Consider the following 21,914-nt stretch of genomic DNA (forward strand, 5'->3'; position numbering starts at 1 on the left):
TTTATTTCTAATTTCCTGCTAAGCAGGTGCCCCAGCCATAAACTAACAAATCCTTGTGTTAGGAGCTGTACAAGCACAGAGCAAGGAGGTAATGCTCCCTTGCCAACAATTTACAACAGTTTACAACTAAAGTATAGGATTGTAGACAATAGCTAGATACAGAAAGGCAAGAATAGCCAAGGGAGTTTGTTTTGTGCTGGCTGACACTTCTCTCAGCAGAGTTGGCTAACAGCAGTATTTGCATTTGGCAGGGACACCTTATAGACTAACTTGTTCAGAGAAGCATGAGCTACGGTTTGTAGGTTAATGCCCACTTTGAAAGACACTATTATGGATTGAGTCGCTGAGAAAAAGGGTGCTAAATGGGGGAAGAGAGTTCATTTAAATACAAAGGAGAAAGGAGGGGAAAACAGGGGCTACTGCTGGGATAGCTGAAGGTGAGCTAAAACGATCAAAGGGGATAAACAAAGCAGTTAAATGTTTGCACTTTCAACTAAAATTTGTCATTGTTGTTCACCCAGATCCACTGCTAGGTTATTTTAAATACATCAGCTCATACCTAAATGTATCCCTTCTTCCCAGTGCTGTGAATCTTGCTCATTGTTCAAATATGACCACAGTCTCCAGGTCCATGACTTGTCACTCAGTTAATACATCTGTTAAAAAAAGTTGCCTGGCCTTCCTCCCCTGGTGTGTCTTTGTTACAGAATTGCAAGGCATTTGCTCTTTTCCCCACCCTCTTTCCTTGCAGAGCGCGCTCTCATACACGTATGCTACACACCCTGCTTTGCAGACGGAAGCTGTTGGGAACATGGCTGGTGATTTAACGTTGCTTGCTGCAACATCTCTTCTTTCTGCCTGCCAGCAAAGTAAGATCTGAGGGCTTTTGTGGATGGGAGGTTTCCACAGATCTGGAAATACTGTAACTATGTAATAGAAAGCTTGTTTTCTTGTTGTTGGAGCTTCTTAGAGCTCTTACAAATTACTCCAAATGGTAACACTATTTACCTTGTTTATAGGCTGAGGGGATTTGGTCTAGTGGGGCAGATTACTTTTCATTATGGGAGATTCTGATTTTTTTTATGGTTATACTTTGTTTCTAGATATTTTGGAATTGTTATACTGTTACTAGAGCCTGTAACTATAGATTTACCCAACTGCTACTTTCTGTCCTGGCTTTGTTTTTTCAGACAGTTTGAATCCTCAAAAATGGGAATCCTTAAAGTCATATTCATGAGGTGTCCAATCAAGAGTGCTTAAATGAATCCTCAAGTAGGTTGAGAGGAAAAACGAAATCTCTGACTGAGCAGGCAATTGCAGCATGTGGCTGTTCCATAGTATCCTCTAACCAGGGCGTTCTCCATGGAGTGGGTTTATCTATGGTGGACTTGCCTCTTAGATTCACATCAGGTATAAAGCTTCCCCGCATTTTGCAAAATACAGGTGGATGGAACTGGGGAAAAAGGAATGACAAGGGTGAGATACTGTAATTAGTTATAGGTCAGACTAATAATTTGACAGCATTCCCCACACCAGAAATTGTCTTCCTTCCAGTAATACGGGGGTTCATGCTGCAATGTCTAGATTAGGCAAATCGAAACTTTATGAAAGTGCTCATACTATATTTGCATAAGACAAGAAACAGAAGTTAAAGCTTACTACTTTGCCTGTATTTTAAATAGCTGCAGTGCTGCCAACTCATGATATAGTTGTTAGGGGCTGGAAGGGACCTTACAGATCAACGGGTCCAGCCCCCCTGCACTTGGGCAGGAAAGACTGCTGGGATCAAACAACCCCAGCAAGAAGGATGTCAAGACACTTTGGTGTTCCTTTAAAAATCCCCTGTTCCTGGAGTCATGTGGTTATATAAAAAATTCAACTTTCATTTCGAAGAATTAAAAGCACACTAGGTTAGGGAGAAGAGGTTGAAAATATAACCCTTTGAAATTAGGGGGGAAAAGAAGGCAACTAAAAAGTACCAAACATTGTAAAATCTCATGATTTGGGGGTGTAGTTCATTGGGATTGTCAATATTGCTTTTATTCTGAAGTCTGACTGGAAGCACTTAGGTGGTCTTTTGCCATTTTTAGCTCCTGTGATGATATTTACTGTGGGCTCTTGTTAAAGTTCAGCCTGCAACAATAGCTGCTGCACTTTAAGCCACTTAAAGTGAAACCTGGAAGAAATCTGATAAGGACAGATGAAGAGCCAGTGCCTGAAAGTTAATACACACTGAAAATTTAGAAATGAAGAGAGTGCAGCATTTAATCAGTAAGAATGCTGTCCTGACTGAGCCCAACTGACTATTTTAGATGCCTGCACTGAAAAAAAAAGAGAAGTTCCTAACTTCAGTTAGTTAACCTGTGTTACCTAACTTGGGTTAACATCACAGTGAAGATTAGGTCATTTGGGGTTTAATTCAAGTTAGAATCTTCTGCTTAAGGGTTTAGTGAAGTATGGGATTGAATGCCAAGTGCTAATCTGTGTTAAAACCCAAGTTACAGTATCCTCACTGCTATTTTAACACAAGTGAAGAATACACTCCTCCTGCTCCTGGTTTAGACATGCTCCATAGTACATATTGTTACAGTGGCATTGTAAGAGCATATTGCCAGGTCAGGTAATGGGAGTAGCTCATTACCTGTTTGCCTGACAGCAATCAGCATAAAACACGTAGCTATAAAGTACACACAGTGCCTTATTTACTCCGCTCAGCCTTCACCTCTGTGCTAGCAATGAACTATTGAGCAATGTGCCCTCTCAGTAACACAGTGCTGGAAGCTGTAGTTACTTATGAGCTAGAGGTAAAGTAAGACGAGCTTTTATACTGCCAGAACTAGGTGGTATTTTAAAAATCAGGTCAGGCCAGAGATTGAGCCGAGCAAGCAACTATCTGTGCTGGAAGGTGCAAGTTGCAGCTTGTAGGAAGTTGTTTCTTCCAATGAAGTCAGAATTTGAACTAAGACTTGCTGCAGGAGCAGAAATGGGATGTTTTATAGTCTCATGGGAAAAGTAGCCAGATCCCAGTTAAAAAGCAGAGTGAATCCTGGGGTGTAACACAGTTGCATTAATAGAAACAATTACATTTGCAAATAGACATAATTGAGCTCAATATGAACAATTATGGTGCAATATGACTATTCTGTTAAGTTTATAAATTGATTTGTTTGTGATTTGTTATCCTTTAAATATATATGTATATTTTTTAGTTGGCTGTATGTAATGTCAAGCTCTCCCCTTCCTCTAGCCTTTACTAAATTTATGGTATGCAAGTTTAATGATCTATTTTGTAATACTTTGGTTTTGCTTTTTTATTGCGTTTTACTTATTAGTTTATATGTTATTGTTTTTATTGGTTTTATTTCATAACATGAAAATTAATAAATATTATACTTACAAAAAGAATAGAGGTGTAACACAGCAGCGTTGACTGCCAGTACTGGTGGCCAGCTGCCAACTGTAGTGCTCAGTTGCCCTCCCCCTCAATTATTATACCACTGATCAGAAACATGTGAAATGCAGCCAGTAGAAAGGACAGGCCCTCCTCTATATTTTATATTCAGGCAGGGGCCAGCAACCTATGACCTGTGGGCTGAATTTGGCCTGCAGAGCTTCTGTAGTGTTTTGGTTGCAGAAACTCATTACAAAGATTTTTCAGGAAGAATCATACAAAAGACCGTATTTGTATCTGATTCTCTATTGTGTATGCTTTTGACCACACGCAAAACAGTCAAGTCCCTTGACCATAAGCTTTGCCCTGTATTTTCATAATAAGGAAGCCATTAATTTGTGCAATTTGTGATGGCCAATTCAAATCAAGGGGAAACAAATAAATATGCTTCTCAGCTGCCTCAACTGTGTAGATTAACCGGCAGGACTTGAATAACAACTTGTGTTAGGAAAGAGAGGAAAAGAGGGAGGAAAGAGACAAGCTATGAACATCTTTGCTCAATCTTCTATAGCATTCACTGGAGCCTGGTGGCTAGCTGATTGAAAGAGGATAAGACAGTCTTATAAACTTGCCTCAGGAGAAGTGGGGGCTCTTCAATTACTTGTAGCTAAGTTTCCTCCTACACACTTCCTTTACTTTAGCCCTCAGTTGGACTATAGAGAGATTTAACAAGAAAATACATGGCTGCTTTCTCTTTGCTTTCAAAGGATTAAGGGGCAATTTTCTGTTTATAAAATAGAACGGGAATGTGATGCAATAATTTGTTCCTCTGTCCAACCCTCCTGGGTCCCTTTATTTACTTATCATGCCACTTGTTGCATTGGGCCCCTTCTGCTTTTTTAACCTGTGAGAAGTCTGTAAATCCACTGCAAGAAACAACTACCTTTGGTTTGCAAGGGGAAAAGCAACTTTCTATCCTACTGCCAAAATCAGAAATATAGTCAGTTGGTTAGGAATGGGAACATAGCACTGGAAGGGGCCTCCCAGGCCACTGAGTCCAAACCCTGTGTTTGTGGCCAGCCACATATCGAAAGAGTCCTAAAAATCATCCACTCTAACTCCTCGTATACCACACCCACAGATCACATTATGGAAACAAAACAAAACACACCCCCTAGGGTGCCACAGCTAAAAAAGACAGGGGAGATAATGGCACTTCCAATGTCCTGCCACTGCAGTGGCAAAGGAATATCTAGTTAATATATGCTCAATGGCTCCTTGTGTTCAAGTAGAAGGCAGCCTCTCTCCCTCATCCTTGTTGGAATAAGAACCTGGTGGCCCCAAATCTGATGACTGGTTTGACCCTGAGCAGAAAAGCAAGTTGCTATAGCCAGGTACCTGAGAGTCTTCTAGGTACCAGTGGGTGTGTCTATATGAGCTGCTAACTGTGCAGTAGCCTAATAACACTGTTTAGTAGTGTGCAGGGCAAAACCCATGCTAATATGCTACTGCACAGTAGTATTAAGCTACTGCACAATTAGCATCACTAAAAAGCCATGCGCCGGTGCTACTGTGCACTAACACCAGTTACTGTTTATTGAGTTATTACATGGCTATACATTAATGAACATGTATATGCACCCAGTGCACCACAGGAAAACTCCCATTTGTAATTGCAGCTCATGCCCAGTGTTTCAAAAGAAGATGAAAAATAATAATAATGAATTAATGGATGGTGGTGCGGATGGGAGATTCTTCCTGGCCTCTGCAAGTGACCAGCAGAGGCCCTGAAGTCTGGGATTAGCAGAAAGATATAACATGACTTCCTCTTTTCAGGGAAATTTAAATCCCAGTCTTGGGCCCCAGCACACATTACATTTCTGATGTAATAAATGTATTAATTCTGCCAGAAATAGCAATGTCACATAATCACTAAGTGTATGGTGCCATAAAATGGTAAACCAGCCATGAAGATATTCCTCAAAAAATTGTATGGCACCATAAATTGAACGTGTGGCAGACCTCAGCATCCTGATGACAATGATTAACTGATTGTCAGCATCAGGACCTGTCCTGATCCTGATGTTGACAAGTGCTGTTTAATAGCATCAGGATGCAGGCTTGCCGGGCCTGGTACCTTAAAGATCCTTGCCCTGCAGCCTCCACTCTTTAATGATCTTTAAAGTGCTGGGTTCTGGTGAGCCTTAGGGCATGGGGCAGCTCCAGGGTCTGGGACACAGTACACCCCTGCCTGTTCCTCAGGATCAGACAAGGGACAGCCCTGGGTCCCATGTGGGACCAGGGCTGCCTGGTGCTGAATCCCAACACTCAGCTGATTTGGCACCAAGCAGCCCTGGGGTGTGGGACAAAGCTGCTTCTTGCAGGACTGGGCTGAGGACAGCTCTGGCTCCCAAACCTAGCTGTCTCCTGCTCAGAGGATGTGAGATACCTCTTTAAAAATGGGTATGAAGCTGGGGATGAGGGAGCTTAAACTAACCAATCATTCAAAGTTCTTCAAACCATCCTAGCTAAGTGTACATGGTGTAGCTGCTAAGATCTAGTTTGTACTAGAAATTTAACTCTGTTTTAGCTGGTTGTTTTAACAGTTTGTGTTAGTACAAACAATTCAGTAAGCCCATGCCTACCTCCTGTCCTACATCCCGCTGCAGGTTTAAGTTTTGTTCTGTATCCATTCAAGGGTTTCACTAAACCATTACACGAAACCAAATTCAGGGATGATAGGCTGCCTCAGCTGGTAAAATTGAGTTTGTCTTGCGATGAAGTCTGTTCCTGGTCCAGTAAAGCCTTAAAGGCTCACAGTGTAGCTGGAGAATTGACTAATTTTTTTTTACTGCAAATGTCAGGTCAGTGGAACAAGGTGGTTTATCAAACAAGGACCTACAGCCAGAACCAGTCAGAACTTGTCAGATCACGGTGAATTTAGGGAAAAGGAAGCATTTTTGTGGATGGGAAGGCCTTTTGGTGACATTTTCCTGGCAATTCAAAGGGGAAAAAAGGCCATCCTTCACAAATGTCATTCTTTGTAAAATATACCCCTAGCCTGTAGCCCCTACTAAAGCCACCCTTCCCCTCGAAAAGGAATATGAAGTAGTGAATTACTGCTGGGTCATAGACTAGAGTGTGAGTGGCGGTGTTAATGAAGGTGGGTGTAGTGGCCACTTCAGAATTGGAAGCTGTACAACATTTAGCAAACTTGCCTTATGGTAGCACACTTGAGAAAGTTGATCTATTACTTTATCAAAGGTTAAGAGGTCACTTGATCACAGAGATCACAGACAATTACCAGCACAGGGAGAAAATATCTAATGGACAGCTATATAACCTCACAGATACAGGCATTACAAGATCCAATGGCAAAGATTAAACTAGACAAATTAGACTGGCAATAAACCATATGTGCATCACAGAGGTGGTTATTAACCAGTGGGAGAACTTATGTGGTTATGCATTGGCTTCTAAAACTTGAAGTTTTTAAGTGAAACTTGTAGGAACAAGAGCATCAAGCTGCTCGTAAACCCAAGTCTTCCGCAGAATGCCAGATGGTTGATAACCCATCGGATTTATTTTTTATTTATTTACTTATTTATTGCTTTTCTTCATTCCAAATTCTGTGTCAACCTTGGGTTAGATCCAATAAAGATGTTGGGCACCTAAAAGATAAGGACCACTGGAGCACCCAAGGAGTGCATAGGTAGGTACCTCAGAAGGATGATCCAAATCCAACATGCTGAACTGGGAGCTGTTTAGAGCATGTCCATAGGGATGAGTTTACAATTTAAGATCATAACTTTTATGGACATGGAGGATAACTGATCCCATCTTCTTTATAAAAACCTTTTTATGCTTGAAGTCTCTTATCAAAACCGTCCTCAGTCTTCCTTTCTCCAATCTAAAACATTCCAGTTCTTCCAACCTTGCCTTGTACGTTAGATTATCTAGATCTCTAATCATTTTTGTTGCTCTCCTCTCAACTCCTCCTGATTTGTCCACAATCTTCTTGAAGTGTTGTGCCCAGAACTAGACACAGATCTCTAGGTGAGGCTCCAATGGTGCTGAACAGAATGAGAATCATCTCCTATGACTTGTATTCAAGACAGCTCTGATTGAGCAGATAACCCCAAAGTCATCTGCAGAGCCAAAAACACAAAACAAATCTCCTGAGTCCCAGTTTGTTGCATTTTCCACAAAATCTAGTGCCTATCCTATGAATAGCTCTTATGGATCTAAAGCATATTTAAAACACTGCTAAAGATCTTAAACAAATGGGGCAACTTGATTTTGATTTTGAAGACTCTAGTATTTTTTTGCATCCTAAAGATTGTAAATTGCTGAACATTTTAAAACCAGAACAGTACAAGAATGATACTTACAGTAACTAAGCCCTTAAGGCAAGCTTCATTCTCCATCAGGTTCACATGGTAGCTGTGAAGTCTTTAAAACTGTATATAATTACATGAAGTAGGAACTAGCAATTCTTACCATTGGGTTACACCAGAGGAGAAACAAGCATATGAAACGGGTGGACAGCTTCATCAACTGAATTCTCTTGTTTTGGGGGGCATAAGTAACATAGATCTAAATTCCTGGATTTTATTTTCCTATTAAGCCCAGGTCACCCTTGAAGCTACATCCTGAATTTTTATAAGAGAGACTGGTTTCATTAGAGAGCTGCTGGGCTTTGCCATTCAAATATACATACAAAAACAGAGGAATTATAGTTTTCATTTAAAAACAAGATTTCATAAATCATGTGGGCTAAGCATAGACAGTTTAAAAGCCTGAGGCAGAATGGATTTGATCTTCACAGGTTAGTTTAAGCTGCGTAGATTGAATTGATAAGCAAGTGAGCAGACATTCACTTTTGATTCTGAAAACGCAACCACATGACTGCAGTGGCCCAAGCCAGAAGCTGGGGGGGTACTAGAGCATGCCTCCCTGCTTGGCTGAAGCAGACAGCTTGGACCAAAGCTAGCTTGCCCACTCAGCGAGGATGGATTTGTGGGGGAGGTGCAAAGCATCCTGGGTTGCTAGGGGATTGTGAATTAACTTGAATCCAGAAGAGATCTGGGATAGAAGTTTAATAAACTGATTTAACCTAAATCAGTTAAATATGACACTACATCCATCCAGGTTTATCTTAAACCAGAAGTGCCCGGTAGATGGGGGCCTGAGAGAGCTATCACCTGCAATGCATAAAACTTTCCACATGTCCATCATCTTAGTGCCCCTCCTGTTTTGAAAGTGGCTTATGTGCACTGAACTCTCTTGTGTTACCGATTTGAACTAGTGTCCAATTACTTATACTGATTTATGTGTAATTTCTGTCCCTTGCCTTAAGGGAGCTGTCTTTTACTAAAATGCAATGCAAGCCCTTTAACCCAAGGGTCAGCAATCTACAGCCCACAGACCAGATCCAGCCTTTAAAGAATTTGTATCTGGACCATGGTAGCTATGGTGGTGTTTGGCAGTGGGGAGAAAAGTTGAGTGGCAGGAGGAAGCAGCAGTGGTGACTGGGTCCTAGTGCCAGCTCTCTTTTACCTGAGTTGTGAGATTCTGGCCTACCACCAGAAAACATTACTGACTGCTGCTTTAACCGTTTTATCCTTTATCTTTACTTGCAGGTTATTTTGCTTGGCTGGTGGGAAAATCAAGAAAAAAACACAAGATCATGCCCCCAGCAGTCACTGGACCCCCAGAATTTGAAAGAACATTTCGTGCGCAGTAAGTGCTGGAAACCTTAGAATGGCAGGAATGAGAAGCTGCCTTATTCTGTTGCCTAATGGGAGCCTAGAGAGGTCTGCTTTGGCCATTCAAGCGTGAAGTGAGATTTTTTATGCTGTTTCAGGTCTTCTGTGAGGATGCTTATTACCTCCCAGTGACCTCTCTCTGTGACAAGACAGGCCTGTAACATCTGTGGGCATCTCTGTATAATGCACTTACTGAACTCTGTTCTACCCTGGAGTGTTTCAGCAGTCAGGACTTCTCTACCACTTGTGAGCAATTGGGTTTATTTGTGTTCTGGGTCTGGCTCTCATACTTACGCTCTTGATCTAGGAAGTGGAGATTTAGACTCAATATATGTCTACTAACTATATAACAAAGTCCCACATTTTTATTTCCTAGTTCCAATTTTTTTCCTAAATTGATATTAAATTCTACATTTATTAAGAATTTACTGGTATTGGAAATCTTTTATGCCCAAATATTCAGAGATTTCTAATTTTCCACAACTGTAAGTGAAAGCCATGTCAGCTGACAAGAAAGAAGGATCAACAGTCACACACATAATATACAGTGACACAGAGAAAAATGGTTATTAAGTCATACATAGGTAAAGTTGCCTGAAGTTTCTGTTTAAGCCAAAGGATCAGTCTTTTTATTTTCCTGAAGAATAATATTAACTCCTCAGATTTAGAGCACTTAATCTGTATGGAAATATCACTTTTTTGAAGGAATTAGTAGTAATTTTGTCAATTAGTTGCTAAGATAAAACAAATCACCCTTTGTTTTGTATCCTTAGGGCTATAAATGATCAATTGCCACAAAAATCATAACACACACACCCACACACATGCACGTGCACATGCATGAGTTACTTTTTTTACTATTCAACTATTTTCAAAAAGATTGGATGTGCAGGGCAACCTACTTAATTCAGCTGGCTTTTAATTTGATCAGGACTGCAGCAGTCAAATTGGGTTACTCAAGTATGGTAGCTTTAACAGAGGAACAAAGACATTTTTATGGACTTATCTATTTAAGTGTTCTTTGTCTGACCATGACCAGTACCAAATATGCAGAATGCAGGGTAACTTATAGACTATGTGGCACCTTATAGACTAAATTGTAAGGAGTCACACTGCCCTGCCTTCTGCCTAACTAACATGGCTAACTGCTCCTCAACACCAGATCTATCAAAGGAAAGTGGTGCACCAAAATCCATAATGAATGAGTGGACAATTATGGAACAACCTGTCTCTGGGTGAAATATTTTTCTATCCCACTTCAGCTAAAACAGGTTTCCCTTGATTTATGTGGTACATGCGTTCCTGGAGAATGGCGCATAAATTGAATTTGCATAAAGTAAACCTATTTTACAATGTAACAAATAGGGATAGGTTTCCATGGCAGTGAAGAGGGAGTGAGGCTGGGACTAGGGAAGGGTCAGGGGAGGGGTGCCGCTTCCAGGGCTGCACAAGGCAGCAAAGCAGAGGGAACAGAGCAGCACTCACCCCAGCCCTGGCTGCAGCAGCGCCAGGAGTGGCCGGCGCCAGTTGTCTCCAGCTGCTGGGGGGCACTGTGCTCCACTTGTCCCCTGCACCTGGGCTCCGCCTGTCCCCACTCACTTCTGCTCCTGGGCTGCACCGTGCCACCCGGGGCTCTGCTTGTCTGCACTCACCCCAGCCAATGCCCCAGCTGCCCACACCAGGGCACAGCACAGCCCAGGAGCAAAGGTGAGTGGGGACAGGTGGAGCCCAGGCACAGAAGACAGGCAGAGCACAGTGTAGCCCAGCAGCTGCAAGCAGCTGGTGCTGGCTGCTCCTGGGGCCGCTGCAGCCGAGGCTGGGGTGAGTGCTGCACCCTGCGCTGCCCGGGGCTCCACTTGTCTGCACTCACCCCAGCCCATGCTGGAGAGGCCCTGGGAGCAGCTGACACCAGCTGCCTGCACCACAGCACAACGCAGCCTAGGAGCTGATGTCAGCCCAGGCACAGCGGGACAGGCAGTGCATGGTGCAGCTCAGAGGCTGCAGGCAGCTGGCGCCAGCCACTCCTGGGACCACTGCAGCTGAGGCTGGAATGAGTGGGGCCACGGCCCTTTCCCCTCCCCCCACAGACTTACCTGCTTGGGGGGGGCGTGTATGTTTATCACATAAGAACTAATTTACCTTGCATATAATGAATTATGGGTCTAAATACGCTCATCGCATAAGAGCGAATTCGCATATAAAGAACCCGCATAGATCAAGGGAATAAGAGAGTTTATATGCAATATAAGGATAACTTTAACTGATCCTGTCCAGTGTAATAACAGCATTATTGGATAATGGAAATCACTAGCTGTAGAAAGCTGTCTTCTAAATAAGAAGAAATACTAAAATTCTGAATGGCGGCAAAGGAAAGAGAACCTAAAGAAGATGAATGCAGTCATAAATGTAGCTTCAACTTGAAGTAGTGTTATTAAACTATTATCATTATCCTAATCATTAGAAGTTCTACCATCTGCTGCTCATGCTTGTTAAGACCCCCCTGGTGGTTATGTGGATAAGTGCTTGTTTCACTTGAATTGATAGGAATAGAGCTAATTGAACTAAGTATTGAACAGTGTACTTAGTTGAAGAGAGACAGTTGGAATTTTCCAAAGGGCTCTTCACTGACCTGACTGTTCCCACTGAAGCTGACAGTATTGGTGTCAATGGAAACAGTTGCAACAAAGCTTAATGCTTTTGAAAAACACTGCCAAATCTCTTTGTTCAGATAACATGCATATTCATTTATTCTATAGACAGAACTGCGTGGAGTTTTATCCAATGTTCCTGGTTGACCTCTGGATTGCAGGCTGGTTTTTCAATCAAGGTAAACACCATCCCTGTTTTATTTTGGCCTAAATGAGATTTTATCAGGTATGCTAGTTAATAAAAAAATCTTTCAGTGATGTCATGAGATTCATCGGATGTTCCTTTTTCTGCTGAAAACCTGATGTCCCCTTATTTTGTCGAATCCCCATTGTCCTTATCTTACGATGTTAAGTAAATATAACCTCAAGAATAAGTCCTAGTATTTTACACGGCTCTGTCATACCACCTTTTACTTTTCTGTGCAACCTGAGGGTCCAATGTCTTTTGATTGATTCTTAGTGTCTTAGATCTGGGCAGATTCCACATTCCCATTGATATCATTGGGAATCCGCTGTCCATCCAATGGCAGAAATTGGCAGAAACAGCCTTTTCCCACTTCATACATGGAATCTCCTGCCACTACTCAAAGCCACTAGCAAGTGATAATATTTACTTATCTGTGTCAAATGTATGCATGATGGATAATTAGTTAATGCCTAAAATAAAAGGCTATGTAAGTGCTGTATATAATTGCTTATTAATTATCATTAATAACAATAATGATTTTCATTATGCTTCTCTAGACAAGCTAAAACACTCCAAACATTCACATACTCCCAAACAGTAAAAACACTTTCCTCTTAATTCAATTTCTTCTTATTTAGTACCGGTTTCCAATCCTTTTATAATGTAAAGTTCTGTTGCCTCCTCTTCCAGAAAACCTGATACAGAGATTAATTCCTGTGATAAGAAACACTCTGAGAAATTCTGTCCACCCACCCCACCATCATACAACACAATCTGTGGAGTAATGTAATGGCAGGAAGGGGAAATGTCCTAAAAGAACTCGGGTCAGTTAAGCAAATACCACTGGTATGAAAATTCCCTCTGGTACTTGTGGAACAAAGGAAAGCCGCAATAAGTCATATACAATGTGTGTGTGTGGGAGGCATGCATGCACATAAACATATATCAAAACATACATGCACAAGTGGACCCACCCACCTCAAAATGTTTTGTGCAATGTTAAGCATGCCAAAAAAAAACTATGTCAAAGGCACATTATTAAGGGGACAAATTTAAGCAGTAAGATATTAGGAAGTGCCAGAATTAAGCTTCCCTTTTATCCCAACCTCTGGTCCCCTTTTACACATACATTATGATATGCAGTTACAGGATCGTATACTATTTTTCCACCAGATTCTTCCATTGCTCTGTGCACTGACTAGATGGTGGGCACTAAGGGGCCAGCCAGTTAATATTTTGTTGTTTTTGTATTGTTTGATATATGGGCAGTGACCTTTTTCCTTGCACAATTCAAACTGTGCTCTGAAGACAGAATTGTTAGAGTCTTTTCTATAGCATTTTTTTGCTAGAGTCCCTGAGTGCCTGATAAAGATTAGTGAATTTAGTTTCACAACATCCCTTTGAGCTGAGGGGGTACTGCAATCTCCATTTTACAGATGAGGAATAGATGCAGAAAGATTATGGTAAAAATAGCCACTACTTCAGTGTCCAAACTGAGACAACTAAAACCTGATTTTCACAATACTTACACAAACCTTAGCTCAAGCTGTGCCAGATTTTTTTTCTTATTAGACATGAAAAAGACATGCACTTGAAAGCTTTTGTAAATCTATCCCAATCATGAACTGGTCTGTCCGATAACAGATATTAGCCACAAAAATCCTTGCTTCTAAATTCAGATACTATTTTCAATACCCAGGTCCCATCAACCTCAGCTGTAGCTGGAAGTGCTTAGCCCTTAGGACACTGTTTCCCAAATTTTGATGTCTGGAGCACACTTCTTTTCTAGATTAAAATTGGTAGCACACCTCATTCTTCCACCCAAAAAGGGACAGACAGACACTCTCTCTCTCTCTTTCCCCCCACCAAAGCATATAGCATATTCTGTTTCCCAGCCAGAGGAGTTCATACCAGTGCTGAAATGTACTGTTACAAAAAGGATACCAAATACATCTTTCTTTAAGCAAAGTATTAGTCTTTACACCAGTGGTCTCAACCTTTCTAGGTTCAAGGCCCCCTCCATAACTTTTCTGAGTTTTGCAGCACCACTGCTGAGAATCACTAGGACAGGAAAGATCTGGAGGGGGCCTTGAGGCTAAAAAAATGGAGAGAATTGCTGATCTAGCTGGTGGGGGCAGGAGGACCTGATGTGCTCTCTTCTGCCTCCTGCCGACTCCTGCTCTGGACCTTGTAGGGGGAACTGGGCAGGGTCTCACATGCCAATGACCACCCTCATGGCCCCTCCTGCTGGCTCTGCAAGAAAAGGAAGAGCAGAAGTGAGGAGTCGAGCTGTTGCACAGGGCTCCATCTCTGTCTACCTGTCCAGCCATTTGCAGCTGAGTGTGTTTCTGAGAGCACTGCGGGGGGGCTGGCACAAGGCCTGCCTGGGGGCACAGAAGGTGGCGGGGAAGGCAGCAGCAGTGGCAGTGCTGGCAGCCCTCAGGGGAGCAGCTGCAGACAGTGCTGGAATAGCTGAGGCAAGCACAGAGTGTCAGACAGGAGAAGAGGACAGCAATTACATCCTCATGCAAGTGATCTCACACTTCTGTCACTCTCATGGCACACTAGTGTGCTCCAGCACAACCTTAGGGTGCTGGGGCACACTAGGAACCACTGCCTTTGGGTTATAGGCTCATAGGAAAGCAGGACTGGAACGGACCTTGTAAAGTCATCTGGTCCAGCCCCCAGCTCAAGGCAGGATCATCCCTGACTAAACTGCCTCAGCCAAGTATCTGTCCAAGCTGCCGTGAAAAATGTCCGGGGATGGAGATTTCACAGCTGCTCTAGGTAGCCTGTTCTAGTGCTTGACCAGCCTCATAGTCAGAAAGTTCTTCCTAACCTCATTTGGCACACAAGGGTGAAAGCCAAGCACCCAAAACTGAAGACCACATACTTAGCGAGCACATATGAGACCTCTGGGTTTGGAGCCTTCACTAACATCACCTGGAAATGCTGGGTCAACAGCAAAAATCAAATTCAGGTCTCCAAGGCAGCGTTCACCTGCCATGACCATTCTCCCGCTTTTTCTTTCTTCAGTTCCCCAGTCTCATTCACTACCTTGTTGTCTTCTACGACAAATGCAACCTCTTTCAATACCCATCCCTTTCTCTGCAATACACGTGCATTCACATCAGATTTGCCCAAAGAAACTTGTCTACTTATATCCTTAGACCAACACCACAACAACCTACACAGACTTTGCTAAAGGCACTCAATAAACATCCTCCTCTTCACTGGAAGTGCACACATCCTCAGCCACTGTAAATCAATGATCTCTCTCACACCTACTGGCTCACAGGGCTAGCATGATTAAGGCATACCGGTTTCTGTGGCCAGCAGCATACACAGAAGTGATGTGGCTTTGCCGCCTCAATCTGCAGAGCCAAGTATTCATTTACAACAAGTTTGGAACAAGCTGCAAATTCACAGCTCTGAAGCCATAAATATCCTTGACTGCTTTGCCTCTGCACCCGCTAATCGCTGCAGCTTGCCCCGTTTTTCCCAGGGTAGCTGTGGCAATAGAACACAGTGGTTGTGTTACTACGTTGCTTGACCCCACTGCCCATAGACAACACTTTTTTCCTTTCCACACTGCATGTTGCTTCCCACAGTAGGTAGACCAGACCACTCTTAATCAATTCTGTCATCTTCTTCCTGCCTCCTAGATTCTTCCAGCTTGAGCCTGCACATTTCTTCTGCACAAGGAGTTGTTGCTGTTTTGATCCTTTCTTTGAACATTTCTATTTCCTTTGCTATTTGGAGGCATTTTCTGGGGTTAGCTATGTTTTTCTCAACAATCTGCCTTGTAAACTGGAAACAGATGTTCCACAAATGAACATGTTTTTAATTAGCAAATTTTCAAAGTCTCCAAAGTTACATATGGATACTAGATATCTCAATTTAAGCATCTAGTCCCTCTTCTCCTTCTTGGTTTTGGATTTAAAAAAAGAAAAGAGTATCTTCCTGTAGTCACATTCTAGCTGGGACCACAACAGTCATGAAATACTTTCATCAGCCAAGCCACTGGTTCAGACTTTATTGTTAGCAACAGCCTGTCATTCACTCCTTGTCCTTTTGGACCCCAAGAATATTTTTTTGGCTTTATCCCCCATGGTTAGCTCCATGTGCAAATTGCTTTTTCTGGAGATTTAGCCTTTTCAGTGGGCTGAACCCCTTCACACTGTTTGTTTGCTCTGCTTCCAGTTTCTGGTTTGGTTGCCTGTGAGCCACATTCTCCCATGCTGCAGGCGGGCCTCACTAAACTGACTACTTCTCCCACCACATTTCTTTTCCTTTCAAGGACCCAATCCCAGAGTCTGTCTGTGGCCTGAATCTTATCTCAGTTGCCTTGCCCAGCCAGTTCCAGTCACAGTCCACAATCCTGTGGTCCCAGCCCCCGTTTCTTTCTCCCTGCCAGTCTGCAATCAGATTTTTCTCCCCATGCAGATTTACTGCCCTCTTTGTTTTTCCCACCTAGGTCTGTCTCTTGTCTGCATTTCAGTCAAATAGCTTTCTCTTCCACTCTCCTCCTCCCCCTGGGCACAGCAGGGAGGAGGGGAGATCTTTTCTTAACTGTCTTTTCAGATGCCTATATCTAGCCCATACCATACCAGCCCAGAACTCCATTTCGGGAAAAGTCATCTTCAGCTTTAAATTGGTGCAAGTACAGAACAGACAGAATCTGCTGGGAATTAGCTGCTATAATCTCAATAGCCTTTATTGAACATGTGTGACCTTTTCCAAAGGCTTATAACTTAGCCAACTATAGCAAGCTTTTCACAGGGATGGCTGAAGACACATGACAGACACAAAGGCCATTCCCTGACCCATTTCTGGTCTTTGGTCCAGAAGTGAGGGTACTGGAGCATTTCTAAGAAAAGGTTGTCCACATTTTATGCTATGGGCAATCTTTCCCCTATTCGCACTCTCTGCAATGACTGATTTGTTTAAAAAAATAAATTCATCTTGAGGCTGACACTCAGCTTGAGAAATTTTAATCTTAATAGCTAAAGTTTGGCAAAGTCATAAACAACCAAAACCAGGGTCTTCTAATGGGAAACGTCAGGCAGTCTTAACACAGGCACTGTGTGTATACATTTTTAAATATATTTATTTTAAAAGGGTTAAGATTGAAGAACTCCAGACCAGAAAGTCCTCATGCCCAACTGGACAGCTTAAGTGAAATAGTCTCCAGTTTTTTTCCCCATGGGGAACTGGAGCAGAAAGCCTAGAGTTGCCGCATATAATCTTAGCTTGAGTGACACAAAACTAAGCGTAGTAAGGAAGCCAAGCATGAACCAAAAAGTACTTGAAGATGATAACAGCTACAATCATTGCAATACTTTGCCCATGTCTGGTGCCTTGCATTGGCAGATCTCAATACGAGGTCTCACCTTTCCCTTGTGAGGCACTAAACCATCATTGTGGGTGGAACTGTGGGTGCTCGCCACCTCTCTAGTGCCCATGGGCCAGGTCTACATCAGAACAATGACACAACAGCATGAGCACAAGTGAGTGCAAATACTTAGGAATTGTTAATATTGGGCAGGTCTACACATGCATTTGATCTGGGATCATTTTACTCACGAGTAAACTACATGCAAGTAAATGCTCCTGAACAGGCATCTACACATGCAGGGAAAGAAGAGCAATTTTGCTGCTAATGGCAGAAAACTGCTCCCTGGGGCCCTGCAATGGGCCCCTGCTGTCACCAAGGGGAGCTCTAGACTCCCTCTGGGTGCTAACCGAGGGCAGGCAGGAAACATGGGCCAGGAGACAGCTGTCTCCTGGACAGCTGGGACACAACACCCTGACTCCAGGGGCTACTTGCTGCTGGGGCAGGAACAATGTCACCCTGTCCCAGCAGCAGGAAGCTCCTGGCCCTCGCTCCTCAATCACGGACAGGGTACTTGGAAAGAGCTGTGGGGGAGAGGCAGGTCCCAGCCCCCTGCTGGGGCAGCTAGCTCACTGCCTGCCAGCTGCCAGCTGCCTCATCGGCAGGTTAGGGCAGGGGGCTGGGACTTACCACGCCTTTGCAGGTCTTTCCAAGTGCCATGACTAGATCATCCAATTAGATCACAGGGATGGGACCTGCCCCTGACCAGGACAGTTCCCAGTCCCTGCTCCATGACAGCGGGGTGGAGGCTGGGAAGCCTGTTCCTCACTCAGCTCCACGAGCACGGAGCTGGGCAGGGAATAGGCTGGGAAGCTTGGTCCCTGCTTAGCTCTGTGAGCGCAGGCTGAGAGGGCAACAAACTCCCCAGCCTGTTTCCCACCCAGCTTTATGCTCATGGAGCTGAACGGGGAACAGGATCCCCAACTCCTGCCATCAGGGACCTCCCAGTCCAGCTCTGTGAGATAAAGATTTCCCAGCCCCTGCTGCCCAATTGGGGTCTCAGAGTTGGGGGTTTGGAGCTCCCTGCTGCTGGGAAAGGGGGACATAGTCCCCCTCCAGGCTTCAGTGGTGGAGCCTGCCCTACAATCTCCTTCCCCCGGTGGCTGGCTGACTGGGAGCAGATTTGCTCCCAGTCAGGCATCTACATGAGCGCTACTGTGCCCTTACTAATCAAAAGTAAATTTGCTACTTGCATTTGCAGATCGCAAGTTTACTCATGACTAGCGAGGTTTACTGTGCAGTAAACTATGCTACTGCGCAGTAAATCATCTCATGTAGATGTGTCCACTGTGCTGTGAAAATCTGCTCTGGTTTTAAGACCTTCAGATATAAGATGTGCTTAAAGTAGATTGAAAGGACAGGGAATTTTTCCTGAACCCACTGCTGTGAGGGGTGAGGAGGTAAAAGAGGGGGTATAGAGTAAGAGATAAGACAGCCCCTATTTCTTTTGAGAGAAGCAGGAGTTATACCCTCTGGGTGGGTCTCCACATGCAGGGGGTGTGTGGTTGTGAAAATGTGCTCTGTGCTGTGAATTTGAAGCACAGTGGCAAAATTTGCTACTGGGAAATCCCAGTAGAAAAAAAAAAACGCATTGGGAAAGAAGTGGTGCAACGTACACAAAACAAGTGCGTGCCAACACAAATGGAGGCTGGGCCATTCAGAGCAATGCTCTGGCTGCTGGCCAGGCCTCCATTCTGTCCCTGCTGCTCCAGCATGTCACCAGGCCCCAGCCTCCCTACCCCTACCCAGGACAATTTGCTGTGTGCTAAAGCACACGTGTAGGGGCATGCAATGGGGCACAAAGCAGTGGCATAAATTTGTGCCACTGCTATTTGTGCCTCTATAAACACCCCCCCCCATGCGTATGAGGACTTGCCTTTCCTTTCCTTATCCTCTGGATTTAATATTGCTGAAAACAGAACACGGAAACCACCTGTGCTGTGCTTGTCTAAACCAGCGCTTGAAGCAGTACTGGCAGCACAGGTGACGCTACGTCAGCGCTGAGAATGGGTTCCAATTGCTTCTATGTGGACAGGGGCTGAGTGAGTCAGTCTATGTGTTGCAATTCTCCTAGCGCACACTGGACTGGTGGTGAGGATGTGAGCTAAAGTTCCCGGGACTCCTTACCTTTTGTCCTGTTTTGCATGCTCTCATTAATGGTTTCTCGGCCGGTGGCCTCAAGGAGTCATCATGTCTAGAGAGAGGGACACGGCTGATTGTTCCATTTGGCTTCCCTTGGTCCCTCTTGTCTTGACTATTCACTTTTCCTTCATTTTAAAAAAAAATAAAATCTGCAATGTTTTACTCTGTGTTTTTCCTGTAGCAAGTGACTTCCTTTTTGGAGGCTCACTCTCTTTTCACACCCCGAGTTTCACCTCAGCTGTGCCAATGTAAATCCAGAGCCATGCCAGTAAGTCGACATCAGGGTGGAAGCAGCAGAAGGGAGATCACAATTGGGCCTGTTGACTAAGGCAGAACAGTGCCTGTTAGCCCTCAGCGTGGCCATCTGCCATGTTATCTCCCTTTTGGGAGATGGGGAGAAGCGAAAGGCATTTGGTTAGCTTCCCATTCAAACCATACTTCCTGGTGAGCATGCTCAGGAAGGTGCTCTTCTTTTCCTGACTTCTATGTGAAACACAAGGAAAGTTATTTTTACTTTAATATTGGACTAAAAAAAAAAGGACATCTGGATCCTCAGATGTGCCCAGGCTGCATGACTGATTCTAGTAAGACCTCACCTGCCTCGACCTGTAAATCTGTATATATTTTACCTACCTCACAGGCATGTCACAGCACTTATCCATCGCAGCTCAGATCATTCACCCATATACCTGGATACGAGTTGTTACATCAGTGGGGAGTGTTTATTAATAATAGTGACAACACATCCAATAATGATACAGACATTTAAGAAAAAGAGTCTTTTCTCTTTCAGAATCAAAAACCTAATGTTAACATAAGGAGATTGAAGTGCGTGTCAAACACAGTGAAAACCTCTGGCACAGGGCAAAAAACATAACCATAAGCAAAGTGACCAGCTTCCTCCAATCCCGTAACCTTTTCTCCCTTTTTTTTTTTTTCCAGAAGTAGCTGCCCTTCTGGGTCTGGTGTACATGTTTGCCCGTCACAAATACTTCCACGGATACGCAGAATCTGTAAAAGGAAGGTAAGGAGGCTCCACCATCTGTGGATCCAGTTGAAAGCTCCAGGTTGTGGTCTGAAGCTGGGCTTACAGCCAAGGACTGGCAGTGAAAAGTGACTATAATTGAATGCAACATGAGTAAAGTGTCAGCAAGAGGTCTGAAATGAAAACCCTCTGGGAAGATGGCTGGCTGTTACAGCAGAAGCCTAGGTTAAAATGTGCATGTGCTACAGGTCATGAGAAACAAGAGGTTTGATGCTCCCAGTGTAATACCATGTGGGTGCTTACTTTGCAGTTGAGCCTGCTTGGCATCTGTGCTCAGAAAAAGCCTAGAGACAGAAAGCGTTAAGCTTTGCCAGTCATGACTGCATATAACGGGAGACTGCTGAGGTGAAGCTCAGACAGTATATATGTCAGGCTCCTAGCACTGCTGATATTTCCTCAATGCATTCGTATTCAAATCACTGTAATAACATATTTATTTTTCAGAGCACCCAAAATACATAAAAGGAACAAGTAAGCAAATTCGACCTTGTGAGCTAAGGGAACTTTTACCAAACAGATAAGATTACGAGTCTTTTAGATAAGCACAGGTTAATGAGTGTTAAGTTCCTGGGGTCTAATAAATAAGAACATCTGCATTATCAACTCACTTTTCTCAAGTGCACAAGTGCATAAATGTGCAATCACTTCTGAATTCATACAAGAGCTTTCTGTTTGCCTCCAATTCAGAACCTGGGATTTTCATTGCATGTGTGTGTATACATACACGTACACACAGACACACGCACACAAATTGTTTTCTCTTTTATCTAAGTACTATATTATCCCAGGCATCATGATCCGTGATACCCTTGCTCTTATAATGCTGAACACAACTTCTATGCAAATTATAAAAGGGGGGAAAAACCCCTTCGCAACACCTAACTCTAAAGAGATTTAAAAAGAAGTTAAAAAAAAAACACTTGGCAAAGTGTTTGTTGGGAAGAATCCTGCAGTGACAGAAAGATAGACTAAAGGCCTAACAAGCATTTTCCACCTCTGCTTTTGATGATTTCATGTGCTAACACTAACCTCCTCTCTCTTCCCTGGACTCCATCTGCTAGCCCAATTTTACAAGGCCTTTTTTCTTGTCCTTGAGAAAGTGAAAGAGTCCCAGATAAAATTATCCCCTAAGATTTGCCTTTTGTCCTCTCTCTCAGAGGCAATATCCAGGATAACCCTATGAGAAACCAGAAGGACAATACCTGTGCAATAAGTATGCAGAGGAATATAATATTTTAAAATTAGATGGGCTTTTTGTATCAACTAAATAAAGAGTCCTCCATTTAGGTAAACTCCCCACCCCCCCCGACCTGTATGGTCTTAAATTATAGCTTCAAT

General features: G+C 43.4%; 1 protein-coding gene across 1 annotated transcript in view; it reads left to right on the forward strand.

Moving 5' to 3' along the window:
* Positions 1-748: 748 nt before the first annotated feature.
* MGST2 (microsomal glutathione S-transferase 2) overlaps positions 749-21,914 on the forward strand; it is a 28,363-nt gene continuing 7,197 nt past the window's right edge. The window contains exons 1-4 of the mRNA XM_019522110.1: positions 749-869; positions 9,034-9,133; positions 11,916-11,986; positions 20,474-20,555. Of these exons, the coding sequence (XP_019377655.1) occupies positions 812-869; positions 9,034-9,133; positions 11,916-11,986; positions 20,474-20,555 (311 nt within the window). The 5' untranslated portion in view covers positions 749-811. The remainder of the gene's footprint in view (positions 870-9,033; positions 9,134-11,915; positions 11,987-20,473; positions 20,556-21,914) is intronic.

Source organism: Gavialis gangeticus, unplaced genomic scaffold (assembly GCF_001723915.1).
Source record: "Gavialis gangeticus isolate Ggan-Ray unplaced genomic scaffold, GavGan_comp1, whole genome shotgun sequence".
Classification (NCBI taxonomy): Eukaryota; Metazoa; Chordata; order Crocodylia; family Gavialidae; genus Gavialis; species Gavialis gangeticus.